At 36.2% G+C, this 17,301-nt stretch overlaps 1 protein-coding gene across 1 annotated transcript in view; it reads right to left on the bottom strand.

Annotated features, from left to right (window-relative positions):
* Positions 1-6,150, bottom strand: part of LOC124537968 (5-hydroxytryptamine receptor 2B) — an 83,557-nt gene extending 77,407 nt beyond the window's left edge. Inside the window, exons 1-2 of the mRNA XM_047114970.1 lie at positions 5,448-6,150; positions 3,728-3,830 (exon numbers count right to left, since the gene is read on the bottom strand). Of these exons, the coding sequence (XP_046970926.1) occupies positions 3,728-3,830; positions 5,448-6,132 (788 nt within the window). The 5' untranslated portion in view covers positions 6,133-6,150. The remainder of the gene's footprint in view (positions 1-3,727; positions 3,831-5,447) is intronic.
* Between the last annotated feature and the right edge of the window lie 11,151 nt (positions 6,151-17,301).

Here is a 17,301-nt window from a genome sequence, read left to right as displayed (position 1 = left end):
CATCCGCAGACATTGTAGACGAAAAAAAATTAACACTTTTGTATTAAAAAAAAGACTAAAAATAATAGTATTATTAGTAATATCAACTTAACGTATAACCTAATACTAGAAACTAAATTTAAACAAAAAAAATATAAAAAGTGAATGAAACAACAGAAAAATACAAGCCCAATCCACCAAAAAAGGATATAATGTACTTAAAATTATATTATATTTAGCTTTTCTTAATTCATACATTCGTAAATGGCGTGATACGAATAGTTAATCTAGATAGGTCTCTACTATCACCTAAACTGACACTAAACAAACATTTTCAATCTATAAAAATATTATAAATGTGAAAGTAACTCTGTATGTCTATTTGTCTGCCGCTCTTTCACGACCGCTGAACCCGAATTTCATGAAATTTGGTATGAAGCAAACATGAACTCCAAGTAAGGCCATAGAGCACTTTTTGCCTTATATATATATATATATATATATATATATATATATATATATATATATATATATATATATATATATATATATATATGTTATAGGTTGGCGGACGAGCATATGGGCCACCTGATTGTAAGTGGTCACCATCACCCATAGACAACGACGCTGTGAGAAATATTAACTATTCCTTACATCGTCAATGTGCCATCAACTTTGGGAACTAAGATGTTATGTCCCTTGTGCCTGTAGTTACACTGGCTCACTCACCCTTCAAACCGGAACACAACAATACTGAGTACTCTTATTTGGCGGTATGAATAACAGATGAGTGGGTGGTACCTACCCAGACGGGCTTGCACAAAGCCCTACCGCCAAGTAACAAGCCTAACACATTACATCCAACGCCCTAAAACGCGAGCAAAACTGTGGGCGACTACTAGTAAATCATATAAATATATATGGTTTCTAAATGTCTATTACCCAGCAAAATACCGCCTTAATGTTAGTGGAAACTATTTACCGTCTCTCAAGAACGTCATTTACATACGAATCTCTACAAAATAGAGCAGTTAGCGGGTTGTGTGGTGACAATTTTAATCGTTATCGCATTGAGGAAACTCGTTAAACGTGGAACATTATCAAGGAAGAGTACTGAACTGTGTGCGTACATAATGGAAGGAATTGTTTTTTTTTTTATTTTACTTGAAATGTGGTGACATACTTATTGAACCAAGGTGATATACCAACGAGCCTATGTGTGTGTGTGTGTGTGTGTGTGTATATACTAGATGAATCAAATCGATGCACAGTAATACTAAGTATTTATCAAACAAGACTGAACTCTATAAGTACACAATGGATGATTTTTTTTTACATTGCCAACAATGCGTGGCTTAGTATGCCACGCATTGCCAAGTAAAAATCCCAAGCTTGGGTGTGTGCGTGTGTGTCAACACACTAGCTGAATCAAAACGACACACAGTAATATTAAGTATTGCTGTTAAGCGGTAGAATATCTGAGTAGGTAGGTATCACTGTCTTCCTCAAAGCCTTACCATCAAAATCAAAATCAAAATTAACTTTATTCAAGTAGGATTATACAAGCACTTTTGAATCGTCATTTTTCAATTAAGTGAAGCTACCACCGGTTTGGAAAGTAGATTCTACCGAGAAGAACCCGCAAGAAACTCAGTAGTTACTCTTTTTCAACAACCAAGAATATTACTGGAGTTCAAATATAAGTATTAAAAAGTTTGGTGTGCTGTTGTCAGATTTGATTTTTCTCTTAACTCCAATTAACTTCTTTTGAATTTGAAATATTTTAACATTTTGTATTAAAATTGTACTAATTAAAATTAAATTCATCATTTACATTAATCGATAAATAAGAATACATACTTTTTGATTATATTCAATTAAATGATTTATTAAATGTTTTATAAATATACCTTAATTGTGCCCTCGAGTAGACTGGACGAGCTTGTGTCTAATATTATTTCCTATTCCGACAAAGCGTTAATTTGTAATAGGAGTGTACATGATAATTGCCCAGGGGAACCGTTTATGTTTTAATAAAAAATGTCGTAACAACAACAGGGAGATATAATTAATTTCTTGTATATTTTAATACTTTCTATTAATAAATAAATATAAATATGAGACAACATCACATATTACTGTAATCCCAATGTAAGTAACTAAAGCACTTGTGTTATGGAAAATCAGAAATAACCACAAACACCCAGACCCAAGACAACATAGAAAACTAATGAACTCTTTATTCATCGACTCGGTCGAGAATCGAACCCGGGACCTCAGAGTGACGTACCCATGAAAACCGGTGTACACACCTCTCGACCAAGGTCGTCAAAATCGTCGTCGTATTAAATTCATAGTGGTGAAATATTGAACACGATATAAAATATTGTTAAAAGAACTTTCAAAGAAGCACTGACGGGGTGGTTTCGTTTGTAGAACAAAAAGTCTCTTATCAGTAACGGCTGTTAACTCAATCCTATGATTCAGATAAGCCAGTTGAAGTCGTAAGGATTGCGATACGACCTTTTTCTATTAGAACGCTTTGATGAAAATATTTTACATTCCACATAAAATATTTTCATAAAAGTGGTTTTATTTATTATTATTATTTTTAAGAATAATGAAGCTTCTCTTGTCAAAAAATAATAGTTCACATTCTTCATGACATACCAACGTTTTTATATATTTTTTATTGATTTCTTTTTTTTATTATTTAAATTTACTTTGAATGAATTATAAGAGAAATAAAATGTTATTTAGCATCTTTAAATTACATTTTAAGGAATTCCGTACAAAAATGGAGTTCAAGAGACACTCTACTATAATTTGATTTGTTGAAATTTATGTTAATATTCTCATACTAATTTTTTTTTTTTTTTTGGTAAATCATTCGAGAATCGCACAAAGTTATAACCCAACTGCAAAGTCTCGCGTGAAATTACACGACTCGTTTGTAGAGCAATGTTTACCGTTGTACAAAAGAAAAGCAGAAATATAAAATTTAAAAGAAACTTTTGTATGCAGATGGTTAATATGCCTTTAATACCTTTTATGAATTTATACGCGAAAATTTATATTAACCCTCCGAGCACACCTTGGGAATGAAACGATCGCCTTCGGGCTGTTTAATTTGCTTCTTGTTTGCGTACAAACGGAATAAAAAAAACCTTTTCATTTTAATAATATTATTTAATCTGCTTTTACATATTAAACAAATACGAAAGTATAAAGTAAAGGGACAGTTTGGTAATGTCTGAAATGAATTAAGGTGCTGTAATAAATATTAACCATTACCTGCATCGTGAGGAAACCTGCATGTGTCTAATTTCATTGAAATTCCACATGTGCATCCCTCCAATCCGCATTGAAACAGCGTGTTTGAATATGGTCCAAGCCCTCTCATAAATGAAAGAGGAGGCCTTATCCCAGCAAGGGGAAATTAACAGGCTGTTACTTTATTTACTTACTTACTTGTAGTCAAAAATGCTTGGTGAAAAATTGAAAAGTTGCTAGATATTACTGATGAGATATCTTACCGAGTGCACATCTAGTTAAATAAATTTTAAGTGCGATTACGGTTGAAACAAAAGTACAATTTGTAAAATATTAGGTTACATTGTCTACGTTATTCTTATTGAACATTTACATACATTTCTTTCAGACTTATCCAAAAATAAGAAAACGAATAATGACATAAGTAAACAAAACAAATTTGAAAATTCAAACGCTAATACGTTGGATTACGAACCTGCCGATGCTGATAAAGCACATATGCATGATGCTTGCGGAACACGCGAGCACGTCACACGTCACGTACACGTTGCACCACACTACGCCCAGGGGCCAATAACCTAGGACACAGGAATTTCATATTTATTGCATCGATATAAGAATCATTATTAAATGTAGATTTATAAGACTATAAATCTAGTAAACATGCAACTACCAATGATTAAAACGGCAACGAACTCGTTTTATTTTAAATTTCGAATAATGGGAAAAATTAAAAGTCGAATTGAGAAAATAATGAACATTGCGAAAGTTTTATTAACGATCTTTTGAAGAATATTACCGAGATCAAATTTAAAGAATTAACAATCGGCAACGCGAAAGAAAGAAGACAATTTGAGCAAAATTAAAAAAAAAAAAACATTATTTTTTAAACATTTCTTTCTTATTTTTGCCCAGTAATGACTTCAGTTATTATGACGCTATTTTTCTTAAAGCTTAAGCTAATTACTAAGGGGAACATATTATTAGTTCATTTCTTTCTCTGAAGACTTTTCCCTCCATGCGTCTTTGAGTTACCTCTTTGTATTATACCTCTTGTTTTATGGATCCAACATTTTTATTATTAATAAAATATAATGATCACAACCCATTTAGTTGCATGTCTGCAACATTTATAACTATATAATAGTTGAAAATGTCTAAATGTATAGTATGTTTTTAATAAAATTCCGGAGTAAGAAATGTGTTCAATCCATTCAGAATAATTTACACGTGTTAATTCATTATCTTATTTCTAAATTCTAATATTGGTACAAGTATAATTAAGCCGAGGTAATACTGTCAAATAATTCTCAAAAATACTAATTTTAAAATTGTGCTGATGTTATTGCGCCCTATTAGCATTAGTGCTTTACTATATTAAAATTAACAAAATCCCTGTTATTTATCAGAAATATTGTATCTTCTATGAATATTTATTTCTTAAAAATAAAAGTCACATCTAAATAAAACAACCTGCCCCAACAAATCTTTGTAATCTCTCGCAATATTTTCTTCGTAATTTATTATCAACGCAAATCTAGCTTATACAAGATATATCTTATAACCCTGACAGTGACTAGGATTTCCAGGCAACCCCAAAAAATAATCATCCCTCGTAAGATCTTGTCCTTTTTATTTTATTAATAATCATGTTTCGAAACATGCTACATAAAGCTTTTTATATGACATAAAACAATTTAATAGTTAAGACGCGCAATATAGGATAATTTTTTTTCTATCTGCACAAGTCAAGACAAGACTTTGAAATTGTCGTAATATGCGTATGTCCTTTCAATGTAATTAATCCATATTAATATTAAGGGTCTTGTTACTGTATTCTACAATAAATGCTGCGCGATTTGGAAATTATATGTTAAGAAAACGATTGATAACGATTTTTGTAAGGTAAAACTATAAATACAAAATATGTTCTTTAATTTTTGTTCATACTGCACCAGGAAATATTATTAGCATATTACTAAGCGTAGATTTTTATTTTTATTTAAAATATTTTCGAAATAAAGCAATGCGGCTAGCGCTTGTTGCGCAATTTATGCAAAAATATGAAAAAATCGTGAAAACACTTAATTTGCATATAAGAATATACAGACTAACGGAGTTACTTTTTCAACGAAATTCAACTGAACTAAGTGACATGACCATTTATACAATGATAGCGTATTGGACACACTTACCTAAAAATCCCGGAATAGCTCCCATCGGCATTACGAATAGACTGACTAGTAAATCAGCAATCGCCAATGATAACAGGAAATAGTTTGTTACATTCTGCAATCTCTTATCCAAACACACAGCTAGACACACTAAAATATTGCCAACACCACCGGCCACTATAAACAATATCACAAACAAGAAACTCCATTCGTACCCTGCACCACTGTACACCCTGTCCCGCGTGACATTATCGTAGTCCCATCTACATTGATAATTTTCATACACAATATTCTTACTACTCTCGTTAAAACCGTCAATGTATAACGTCCGATTTGATACGTCGTCATAACAGAACAATGTACTCCAATCGCATACACCCAATTCTGGTATCCTCAACCATATTTTTTTCAACGCACTTTCGAATAAAACGGTCATCATGTTCAGCTTGAATCTAGTGTTGCATAAAGTGTCGTTGATATTTGTATCCAGGGAGTCATTTGAGCATTTGAAACAACTGTAAGAAGTTTCATTTTGAATGTCTAAATTCAATTCACAGTTGAAGTCTATAGAATTTCCGTAGCTGATACATTCAAGGCCCGATGAGACGGGTTCGTTTACACAGCTCTTGCCAGAAATCAATTGGCATTTCAAATCATCTACCGTTGAATCCAGATAAGTAAAATTCCTCATAGCCGGAAGTCTCATTCCATTTATGCGATATTAGGTCACTCTTTCTTGAATCATCATACTGTTGTCTATTTCTTTTTATATAATTTTCAAGTACCTGAAACAAGAGAACATAAAAACTATTAAAAATGCCTTTAAGTTACGAAGTCACATAATCAAATCGTTTAGATTAAACTAAAGTCGTTCCTTTTTTAAATTATCAGTCTTTCTCTCCGAAATACAAAGACTTAAGCTAAGTAAACAAAACAAAGAGAGTTACGGGTAAATTTTTACCAGCAGTAATTAGTTTTTCTCTTTGTCGTTGGAAAAGGGAATGGGATTTAACAAGGTTTCCTCCTCGTGCATTTCGCTGGGTAACTGGTATAATCGATAATGGTAAGTCGAGCTCAACTTGGCATATTAATTTGGTATAATGTGTAGGATTTGGCCAAACATTTGCCAAAGTTCGTTAACGTTTGCATTATGCTAATTTATAAAATATTAGAATAATTCTTCGAAAGTCAAATAGGCTTTTAAAGGCATGAATTAATTTTGGTAATAAAGTTATAACACTAAATTGACGTCGACGCCTATTGATATGTATTTCTTGTGCTTGAAAATAAGATTGGGTAAATTGCTTAAAAAATAAATTCGGAAATTATCGTTAAATTTTTATAAACTTATTTTTTTTTTCAAACTATATAACGTTGACCCAATGGCTAATCATATTTTTTTATTTGGTAACATTTTAGGCTATATTCATATAGTTCCCGTGTTCTAACACTTTTATAACATTTTGTGTTCTTATGTCAAATGAATTTATAAAAAAAAAAATGGTTATAATAATTATTCTTAATTGCTTAAAACATACAAGCAACAAGTATCTTATCAATTTTTATTTGTGAAAATAATAAACGTCCTCTAAATCAACCACGAGGATGTTTGTATTCCTATATAAAATCGAACAGGGTCGCTACTTGACTTTGTACACTACCTATAAAGCCATGTTTGCAATTCTAAGACATCCCTATCTCGCAGCCACAGGATGACAGATGAATTGGTAAGGAAATGACATGCTCTTGTGGTGCATACTGAAATGAGGTCGACAAATATTTTAATACAGAACTATTTACGATATAAGCAACCCGACCCGGCTTCACACATTTGCAATGCTGGTACTAAATATACTGCAGCATGTCTTGCAATGTTCACAGTTTTTCAATCATTCTCTTCTATATTGTGTATAATATATTAGGTTGGGGAAAAAGTCTTTTCGCATATAGTATGTATGAACTTGTAATAAAATCTCTTTGGCTATACTATTTGTATCTGGCTGGTTTTGGTATCATTAAAAAGTTTTAATTTTAAAGAAGGCACTTCCAAATTCAAATTAGGAATTTGTGTGATTTTCATTTGTTTTTGTTGTTGTTAAAATGAGTGAATCTAAAGAAGAAATTCGATACATTTTAAAATTTTACTATAAAAAAGGTAAAAATGCAACTCAAGCCGCGAAAAAAATTTGTGATGTTTATGGACCTAATGCAGTATCTGTGAGAGTAGCGCAAGTTTGGTTTAATCGTTTTCAAGCCGGAAATTTTGAAATCAAAGATGCATCTCGCTCTGTTTGCCCTGTTACGGGCAAAATTGATGCCATTTTTGAAAAAGTGGAGCAAGATCGGCATATTAGTAGTTACGATGTAACTGAAGAACTGGCAATTGACCACAAAACGGTTTTGACTCATTTGAATAAAGCTGGGTACACAAAAAAGCTCGATATATGGGTGCCTCATGAACTCACTGAAAGAAACTTAATGAACCGTGTACTCATTTGTGATTCTTTATTACGACGTAATGAAACCGAACCTTTTTTGAAGAAGCTGATAACTGGTGATGAAAAGTGGATCACATACGACAAGAACGTGCGAAAAAGATCGTGGTCAAAGGCCGGTCAAGCTTCACAGACTGTGGCAAAACCCGGATTAACTCGCAACAAGGTAATGCCGTGTGTATGGTGGGATTGGAAGGGCATCATTCATTATGAGCTGTTACCGCCCGGCAGGACCATCGATTCAGAACTGTATTGCGAACAATTGATGAGATTGAAGCAAGAAATTGAGAGAAAGCGGCCAGAATTGATCAACAGAAGGGGTGTGGTTTTTCACCATGACAGCGCTAGACCTCACACATCTTTAGCCACTCAACAAAAATTACGAGAGTTTGGCTGGGAGGTATTAATGTATCCGCCGTATAGTCCTGACCTTGCACCTTCAGATTTTCATCTGTTTTGGTCTCTGCAGAATTCCTTAGGCAGTGTCAGGTTAACATCACGAGAGGACTGCCAAAACCACTTGTCGCAGTTTTTCGATCAGAAGCCCCAAAATTTTTACAGCAATGGGATCATGTCACTACCAACAAGATGGCAAAAAGTTATGGAACAAAATGGCACCTACATACTTTAGTCAAATGTAAATAAACTATAAAAAAAAACTTTTTGAATTTTCATATAAAATACGAAGAAACTTTTTCCCCAACCTATTATTTAAAGAAATAGCTTCAAAATCCGTTGTGTAATTTTATGGATCTAAACATACATAGGGACAGACAGTGGTAAGCGACTTTGTTTTTACGAGTATACTATGTAATGATCATGATGACACACCTTTCGCCGACAGTTTAAAAAAAAGAGCAATATATTTTTAATAAAAAAAAGGTAATTCAAAAGGTTATTAAAATATTAAAGTTAATTTAAAGAATTTATTTCCTGTAACGTATAATCATTACTCGTGTTAAAAATAAAAGAAAACATAATAATATTTTTTCAAACATTTCCAACTCTTATTTAAAGATACGAAAAATAAAAATATCTTGAAACATTTATCAATATACATTTAGTCCTTGTCCATTTATATTTCGACGAAGACGTTTGACGAGTTCCTTTTTGTAAAGCCATTTCTTTACGAAGTATTTGTATACCAAAAAATTAATAATATCTGTGTACATTTATAAACAGCTTCTGCTTACTCCTAGTATTTGTCGTATTGCCAATATATTTTTATTATTCTACTAAATAATGTATATTTTAATACAAAATGAAAATAGGACATATAGGATCAGGGAAAGCAAAAATATAAAGAAAGTCATATTTGATAAGGAAAAGTTGTTACTAACACTCATTACAAGCTTGTTTCCAAAATTTAGAAATGAAATCAGCACTGGCTGGACGAAAAATAAACCATCCTGTTATCATTTGAAAGTAGTATTGATGTCTTTGTAGGTACAAATCGATTGGAACGTCACCCCTCGTTAAATACGACCGCACGTTTAGGATAAGACGTTGTAGATGGGATTGCACTTAAGGATGCTGCAATGTGAGGGGTGGATTAAGAACCAATCATGATGCTGAAAATCGAATTGGAATTCGTAGAACGAGTAAGTGCTGAATAGTTTCCGTGAAGTACATAAAGAAATGAAGAAATAGCCGAGATGGTCGAGTGGTTAGAACGCGTACATCTTAATCGACGAGTGCTAGTTTAAATCCAGGCAAGCACCACTGAATTTTCATGTGCTTAATTTGTGTTTATAATTCACCTCGAGCTCGTCGGTGAATAAACACATGTGTCTGTCCTGCATGTGTCTAATTTCAATGATTTTTCATTAATCCACCAACCAGAATTGGAGCAGCGTGGTGGAATACGCTCCCAACCTTCTCCTCAAAGGGAGAGGAGTCCTTAACCCAGCAGTGGGAAATTACAGGTACTGTATATAAAGAAATAACATACGGACCCTCTAAATTCCAATGAACAAAAAATTCCATCTCTGACAATGTGAACCGAACAATTATTTCTAGCACTAAAAGCTACACAGAATACTTTGTAAATAAGAAACGTCAGTTGCTATACAACGTCAGAATTCAAACGGATACGCAAACGCAGGCTTTTGGACTCTCAAAGGATATACGACACAATACGTTAAAGCTTCTTCAAAGTAAAAAGAAAAACTTATTCACGACGAAAAAATTAGTCACATCAAAAGTGAGTGCTTTTTTTTTAAATTACCTCTTTTTACGTGTGAGCCTCTTTAGGCATTCTTTTTATATTTTTACTTTTTACTTGTATATTTTTTGTATTTCCAACATCTTTAACAATAGGCTATTTGACAATGTGAAAAATAAATTGTGCATTATTGTAATCAGTGTATATTATGAGTTTAAAAATGGTTATTTAATAACGAAAGTTGAAAATAATACTTAATTTATTTAAAAACCCATAAATAAAAATGCAAATTTTCAAACGTTTGTCACGTGACACAAAACGCTCCTGATTGGCCGAGCTTATGATGAAGTCACTTTCTTGTAAACTTTGCTTTTCTACCATATGTAACATAGATTAAAATATAAGAAAGTTACGTCACCGATCCCATCGCAGCGCCATATTGTCCAAGTAGCGTTTTGCGTGCTATTTAAATATGAAATTTTTAATATGATATTTTTCGGCAAATATGTACTAGAAATAAAAAAAATTAACTTTAAATGGGTTCCTTAACTTCTACTAAATAATTTAAAATTGATTTTAAAAACGAGTCAAATAGCCTATTGTCGTTCTCTTTCGACTTATGTATACAAAACCCATAATAAGTTGTATACTTAAATCTTCCTTATGAATCCCCCTGTCTATTAGTCAAAACTGCATGAAAATCCGTCCAGTAGTTTCGGAGTTTATCGCGAACATATGAACAAACAGTTGCGGCGAGGGCTTTGTTTTCTATTTTATAAATATGTCGTTATAGCATAAATAAATATTTGTATAATAAAATACTATTCTTTGTAATATTTGTAAGCGAACGAGCATAGGTGGCATCAGGTGGCTCTCATGATGGTAAGCGGTTACTACCGCCAATAGACAATAGCGCTGTAAGTATATTAATAATATATTTTAGGAACTAAGATGCTGTATATGTCCCTTGTGCCTAAAGTTCAATGACTCACATCCTCTTCAAGCCGGAACACAACAATATTGAATATTGCCATTTGGCGGAAGAATTTTGATGAGTAGGTGGTATTTATCCAAACAGACTTGCAAACAGCCCTGCCACCAATCAAATTAAGCACTGATTTAAAAACGCCTTGATAGAGAAGTGGAAAAGATAAGACATTAAAGTAAAGTAACAGCCGATAAATTTCTCACTGTTGGGATAAGGCCTCCTCTTCCATTAAGGAGAGGGTTTTGAACATACTCCACCAAGCTGTTCCAATGCGGGTTGGTGGAATGCACGTGTGGCAGAATTTCGATGAAATTGGACATATGCAGGTTTCCTAACGATGTTTTTCTTCACCGCCGAGCACGAGATGAATTATAGACACAAATTAAAAATGACCAATTACACTATTATAAATGCTTAAATATATATATACAAATATTAACTAAAAATAATTACTGTTTAAGGGGACTACATGAGCTAAATGCAAGTTTTAAAATGCCAAAAAGTATATAATCCAATGCAATAAACCAAATGAAAAATATATATGTTAATCTTCAGGATAGATGCTAGTTATTAATTGTGTTGAAAACATGATGTAATTAATTTGGTACGATAGAAAAAAATCGCAAAGTTACCTCTAAAAAAGTCTTTTTTTGTTTTTTAACTACACTTATATACCTTCAATAATTTTGGTCTTTTGTCAGATTATTCTACAAACAATATACTAAAAATTTATTATCTTAATTATTAAGTAAAATCAATAGATTTTTTTTTAATCAGATTTTCTTATTTTCGACCAAAATGCGTAAGCATGTGTGCGTGAGCGCCTCGTACAGACACTGCCGGCCGAGGCCTGTTGCTATACAGACGTGTCGCTCTTTTCACCGCATCGTTGCGAATAAAATCTCGTAGATTTTTTTTTTTGTGTAATTTTAATTGTAAATTAACTGTCGAATATTATTCTTTTTTGTAAATAAATATATTATGTTATAGCGGGCGTGTAAATAATAACAACGATTTGACTGATTTTCACTTTACTATAGTTAGTAATTAATAATTAAATAAACAAATGAGATATAACTAAAAAAATTAAACGCGCAAGAGCGGACGCCATGTTATCTTAAGCGTGTCCCGACCCGACTACTCTTACGTCCCGTTCACGGTAACGGGCCGGTAGTTGTCGCATGCGGCGCGGGCGACTTCCTGGTTCGTTCAGGAATCCGTCCGCTATATCCTCCCCCTCCAAGTCGCAGCCACCACGTGGTTGAGACTTGGCGGGACGTCCTCTCTTACGCAAGGTGACAGCGTCAGACCTAGAGGTTCCTTGGTACAAGGATAGCACACTGGCATGGTACTTGCCCTTAACCGATTCATCTTTATCGACTACTTCCCAAGTAGTAGGAGAAATCATTTTGGAAATCTTATACGGCCCTTCTCTACGTGGTGCAAATTTCCTCGTAATCCCCTTTTCAGCACTGCTATGGCTGGGAGTCTCCACCCAAACAAGGTCACCCTCTTTAAAACTTGCCATCGGTCTTCGATGTTGGTCTCCTATAGCCTTTCGGCGATCTTGTTGCTCCTCGATGCGCCATTTAACATCCTTTAAGATGTCTGCAAATTGGCGAAGGTAAGGCGTTATTTGAGGAACAAAATTTTCTTCCTCCACAACAGTTCTAATGTCGTTCAATACGGTAAATGGAGATCGTAGGTCTCGTCCGAAAGTTAAAAAGGAAGCCGTATGCCCTGTCCCTTCATTGTAGGCACTATTGAGGGCAAATCTAACAGATGGTAGATATTGTGGCCAACTTCGATGCTCAGTACCGACCAGCATTGCTAACATTTGCTTCATATCCCTGTTTTTGCGCTCAGCAGGATTTGCCTCCGGGTGATACACGGGCGTCAAATTCTGTTTGATCCCCAATGCAAACATAGCCTTCTGCATGACTGCGGAGACAAATTGAGTCCCATTATCTGAGATTATCCTGCGGGGTAACCCATATCGTAAAAATATCTCTTCTATTAGAACCTTAGCACAGGTTTCAGATGTAGCATCATTAAGAGCGAAGAGTTCCACCCACCTGCTGGCGGTATCCTCTATTAAGAAAATCCACTTCTCCCCCTGGTTTCCAGCTGGAAGAGGACCGAATAGATCCATTGCTAAGACCTCAAAGCGCTGTTGAGGGACCGGGGTCTGTAAGAGACCAGCAGGTTTGAGGTTTGTGGGCTTGTACTGTTGGCATAAATCGCATGACTTCAGGTATTGGGCAACAAAGGTTCGCATATTGGGGAAATAGTATTTTTCCTTGATTTTCCTTAGTGTACGTTCTATCCCAAGGTGTCCAGCGGTTGGCGCGTCGTGTAGTTCCTTCATCAATTCTGCACGCAGCGATTCTGGTACAACTAATAATGGCTCTTCCGATTCTCCATCAGGGTCTGCGCGATAAAGAACCCCATGAGTCATATAATAACCCCTTTGTGTCCAACGCGACGCGGCGTCTGGGTCGTCGTCCTCAAAGTCCTCGATGATCTTTTTTATTCCCGGATCTGTCAACTGAGAATCGCGGAGGTCTTCCGCTCGTCGATGCGGTAAGTCTACTACAATAGGACAGATCTCACAAACATCTTCCGAGCCAGTGACTCCCACTGGACGGCTAAGAGTATCTGCCACGACATTCATCTTCCCTGGGGCGTAATTGATATCCAAGTTGAAAGTTTGTATTTTCATTGCCCACCTGGCAAGGCGACCACTTGGTGTTTTCAAGGAGAGAAGCCATTTCAGCGGCTGGTGATCGGTAAGAACCTGTATTTTCGTGCCTTCTACATATCCACGGAAACGCTCTAACGCCCATACCACCGCTAACGCTTCCCTTTCTGTGGTATGGTAATTGCGTTCTGTGTTAGTCAATAACCTGCTAGCGTATTCAATAGGACGTTGTGTCGTTGGGTCCTGCCCTTGCAGCAACACAGCGCCTAAAGCGTAGGAGCTCGCATCGGTTCGTAATACGAAAGGTTCATCGAAATCTGGCTGACGAAGAATGGGTGCGGAAGTAAGTCGTACCTTTAATTCTTCAAATGCGACCTTTTGAGGTTCACCCCACTGCCAACATTGATTTTTCCTGGTAAGGTAGGTCAATGGACGGGCCACATTGGAGAACTCGGGGATGAACTTACGAAACCAAGATGCAGTCTGAAGGAAACTTTTAAGTTCCTTTATGTTAGTAGGCGGCTTCATTGCCACTACTGCTGCCACTTTGGTAGGATCTGGTTCAATTCCATTGGCTGATATAACATGACCCAAGTAGGTTAGCTTTTCCCTGGCAAACACACATTTGCTCCTGTTAGCCTTTAGGTTAAATAATCTTAGACGCCCAAACACCTGCTGTAGATCCTTTAAGTGTGTTTCAAGATCTTTGGATATTACCAAGATATCATCCAAGTAAGCAACTACGGTAATCCCTTTAAGACCAGACCGAAAACGGTCCATCAAACGCTGAAAAGTCGCTGGAGAGTTCTTAAGGCCGAACGGCATTCGACGGAATCGAAATGTTCCAAAAGGAGAAACGAATGCAGTCTTATCTCTATCAGAGGGATTTACTTCAATCTGCCAATACCCTGCCTTCAGGTCAATGGTCGAGATTACATTGTTTAATTTGGTGGATAGCAACAAGTCATCTATCACGGGAAGGGGATATCTATCATCTTTCGTAATCCTATTCAAGGCTCGGTAGTCCACACAGAAACGAATTTCTCCATTCTTTTTTGGAACCATGACTACCGGAGAGGCCCATTCAGATTCTGCCTCTTCAATAATTCCTTCTTCTAACATCGTCTCAATCTCTTTCTTCATTACTTCTCTCTTCGCAGGAGATACTCGATATGGCGGAACGCTGATCGGCGCATGATCCCCGGTATCGATACGATGGACAGCAAAAGTAGTAGGGGCTCCCCCTGGCTCGAAGATATTCTGATTCCTTTCCAGGACATCTGATAGCTCTTGTTTCTGTTCTGGTTCTAAAAGAGTTCCCTCGTCGTGACGGAGACCCACAGTAGAGCATGCTATAAAAGGATTATCTAAGGGTCCCTCAAATTCAAGTGGATGGGACACCAAACCCTTCAATCCCCACAAATTTCGGTTAAAGTCAAGTACCATACCTGTATTTTTAATGAAATTCATCCCTAATAGCGAATCTGTGGCTCCCGGAAGTACAATAAAAAATGTCGACACTACTACGCCTAACACTGTCATCTCCACTTGAGCTGTATCAACTACTAATATCTTTTTAGTACCATCAGCAAATTTTAACTCCGTCTTAACTTTAACAAACTTATGGTTATTCTTAACTAAAAGCGCTTTTAAACTTTCGCTCGCAATCGAATGTTTCGCACCGGTATCAATTAGTACGCGACCCTTTTCACCATACACAAACACTTCTAGTAGTGGTCTACTTCGCGGATCTATCGGTTTCGCACCGATCGCAGACACTGTATGAAACGAGGTAGTCACGGCAGTCTTATCTTTACACTTAACACAATTTGCACGTATAACACCGGGTGTTCCGCAGCCAAAACAGGTTATTTGGGTCCGTTCAGGCGATTTCTCGGCCTTTGGCGCACCAACCGAAACTTTTTCTTTTAGTCTCTTGCAATCATCTTTCGTATGACCATATTGCTTACAATAAACACATCGAGGCCTAAAGTTGACTGGTTTTGACGCTGTTGATACGATGCCAGAAGCTCGGGACGTCTCCGAGAAAGGAAGCGCGGCTGTGGCCGGCGCTCTACGATGACCACGTCCCTCTTCAAAGAGCTCCTCCAACCGACGTGCCTCACTCAAGAGCTGAGCAAAAGTGGAAAAGGCGTTTCTTGGAAGCCTTTCTCTAACTCTTTTGTGGAGCAAACCATACACCATATCCAATTGTACGGTGTCACTTAGACTGTTAGAAGGTAACTGTGCAAACAAAGCTCTAATTTGCACACGAAGACGTCTACTGTTTCATCACCTTGCTCGTGTTCAAATATCTTCCGATATATTTTGTGTGGCGGAATACGTGCGCCAAAAGTCTGCCGTAACAATAGAAGCGCATCACTCCAAGTTAAAATACTGTGCTTCACTCCTAAGTACCAGGTTGCGGCGAATCCGATCAATAGCATTGGTAGACCCTTTAAAGCTATATCGTCGTCTATACTAACACAATCTTTATAAATAACAATAGAGTCAATAAACGGCTCGACGTCACCTGAGCCGTCAAAACGTGCTGTGCAGTTTGCAAAATTTGGTAAGGCATAGGCACCATATACAGGCGGCGGCGTATACGATGTCGACGGCATACGTATAGAATTTAAAATAGCACTTAACTGCTGGTCCGTCATAATAACAGGAGTAGGTGTAGTAGGTACCGCACTCGGCGCCTCCGTACCATACGCGTACGGCACGTGTGAAGGTGGTGATGGTGGTGGCGGCGCCAACAACGCCGCATCGGCGCTCGCAGGCTCGCTAGACACCGCGGCGTCAGCGCTCGTAAGCGTGTCGGGCTGTCCTGTGGCCTGCCCGTCCTGGGGCGACGTCTCGGACTCGCTAGTAGCACTCATAGTGAACGAACGATGTGAACGCGTATTCACCATACCGAATTATTGATAAGAGATACACCAACAAATTTGAACTCGCGAACATACACGAAAAAAGTTCAAAATTACTAAAAGTTTGATAAACACGAATAATAGTTCAAAATAATATAGTATATTCCAAAAACTATATGATACACTGTACGAACTAAGTGTTTATTGGCTTTATACGATACAGTAGAATTAACTTACGAAACAATATATTGAATAGTTCGAACTGATACGCGAATGTTCTAGTTACGCCAACTTTGTTGACGAAAAAAAAACTAGTATCAAACACTTCGCGAAATTTGGATATCACGTTCGTAATGACTATTTTTTATACGTAAGTACACTGCACAAAACACTTAATGTTCAGACGAAAACGAAGTTATAACAAAATATAAAAAATGGCGCGTGCGACGCATGTAACGCCATTCGGCGTGAGTATCTATAAAAATGGCGGCATGCTAAAATGTTCACATAGTAACTACTGCCATTCTATTATTGCAAAAGTACATAGATAATCACAAAACTATACACTAAGTCAAAATTCACTCGCTTCTTATATATTTACACGAATTAATTATTATTTACACAAACGAATCCACTACGTATTTTACAGTCACT

This window comes from Vanessa cardui, chromosome 2 (assembly GCF_905220365.1).
Source record: "Vanessa cardui chromosome 2, ilVanCard2.1, whole genome shotgun sequence".
Lineage (NCBI taxonomy): Eukaryota > Metazoa > Arthropoda > Insecta > Lepidoptera > Nymphalidae > Vanessa > Vanessa cardui.
Note: the sequence above shows the minus strand (reverse complement) of the source record. Positions and strands in the feature narration are given on the sequence as shown.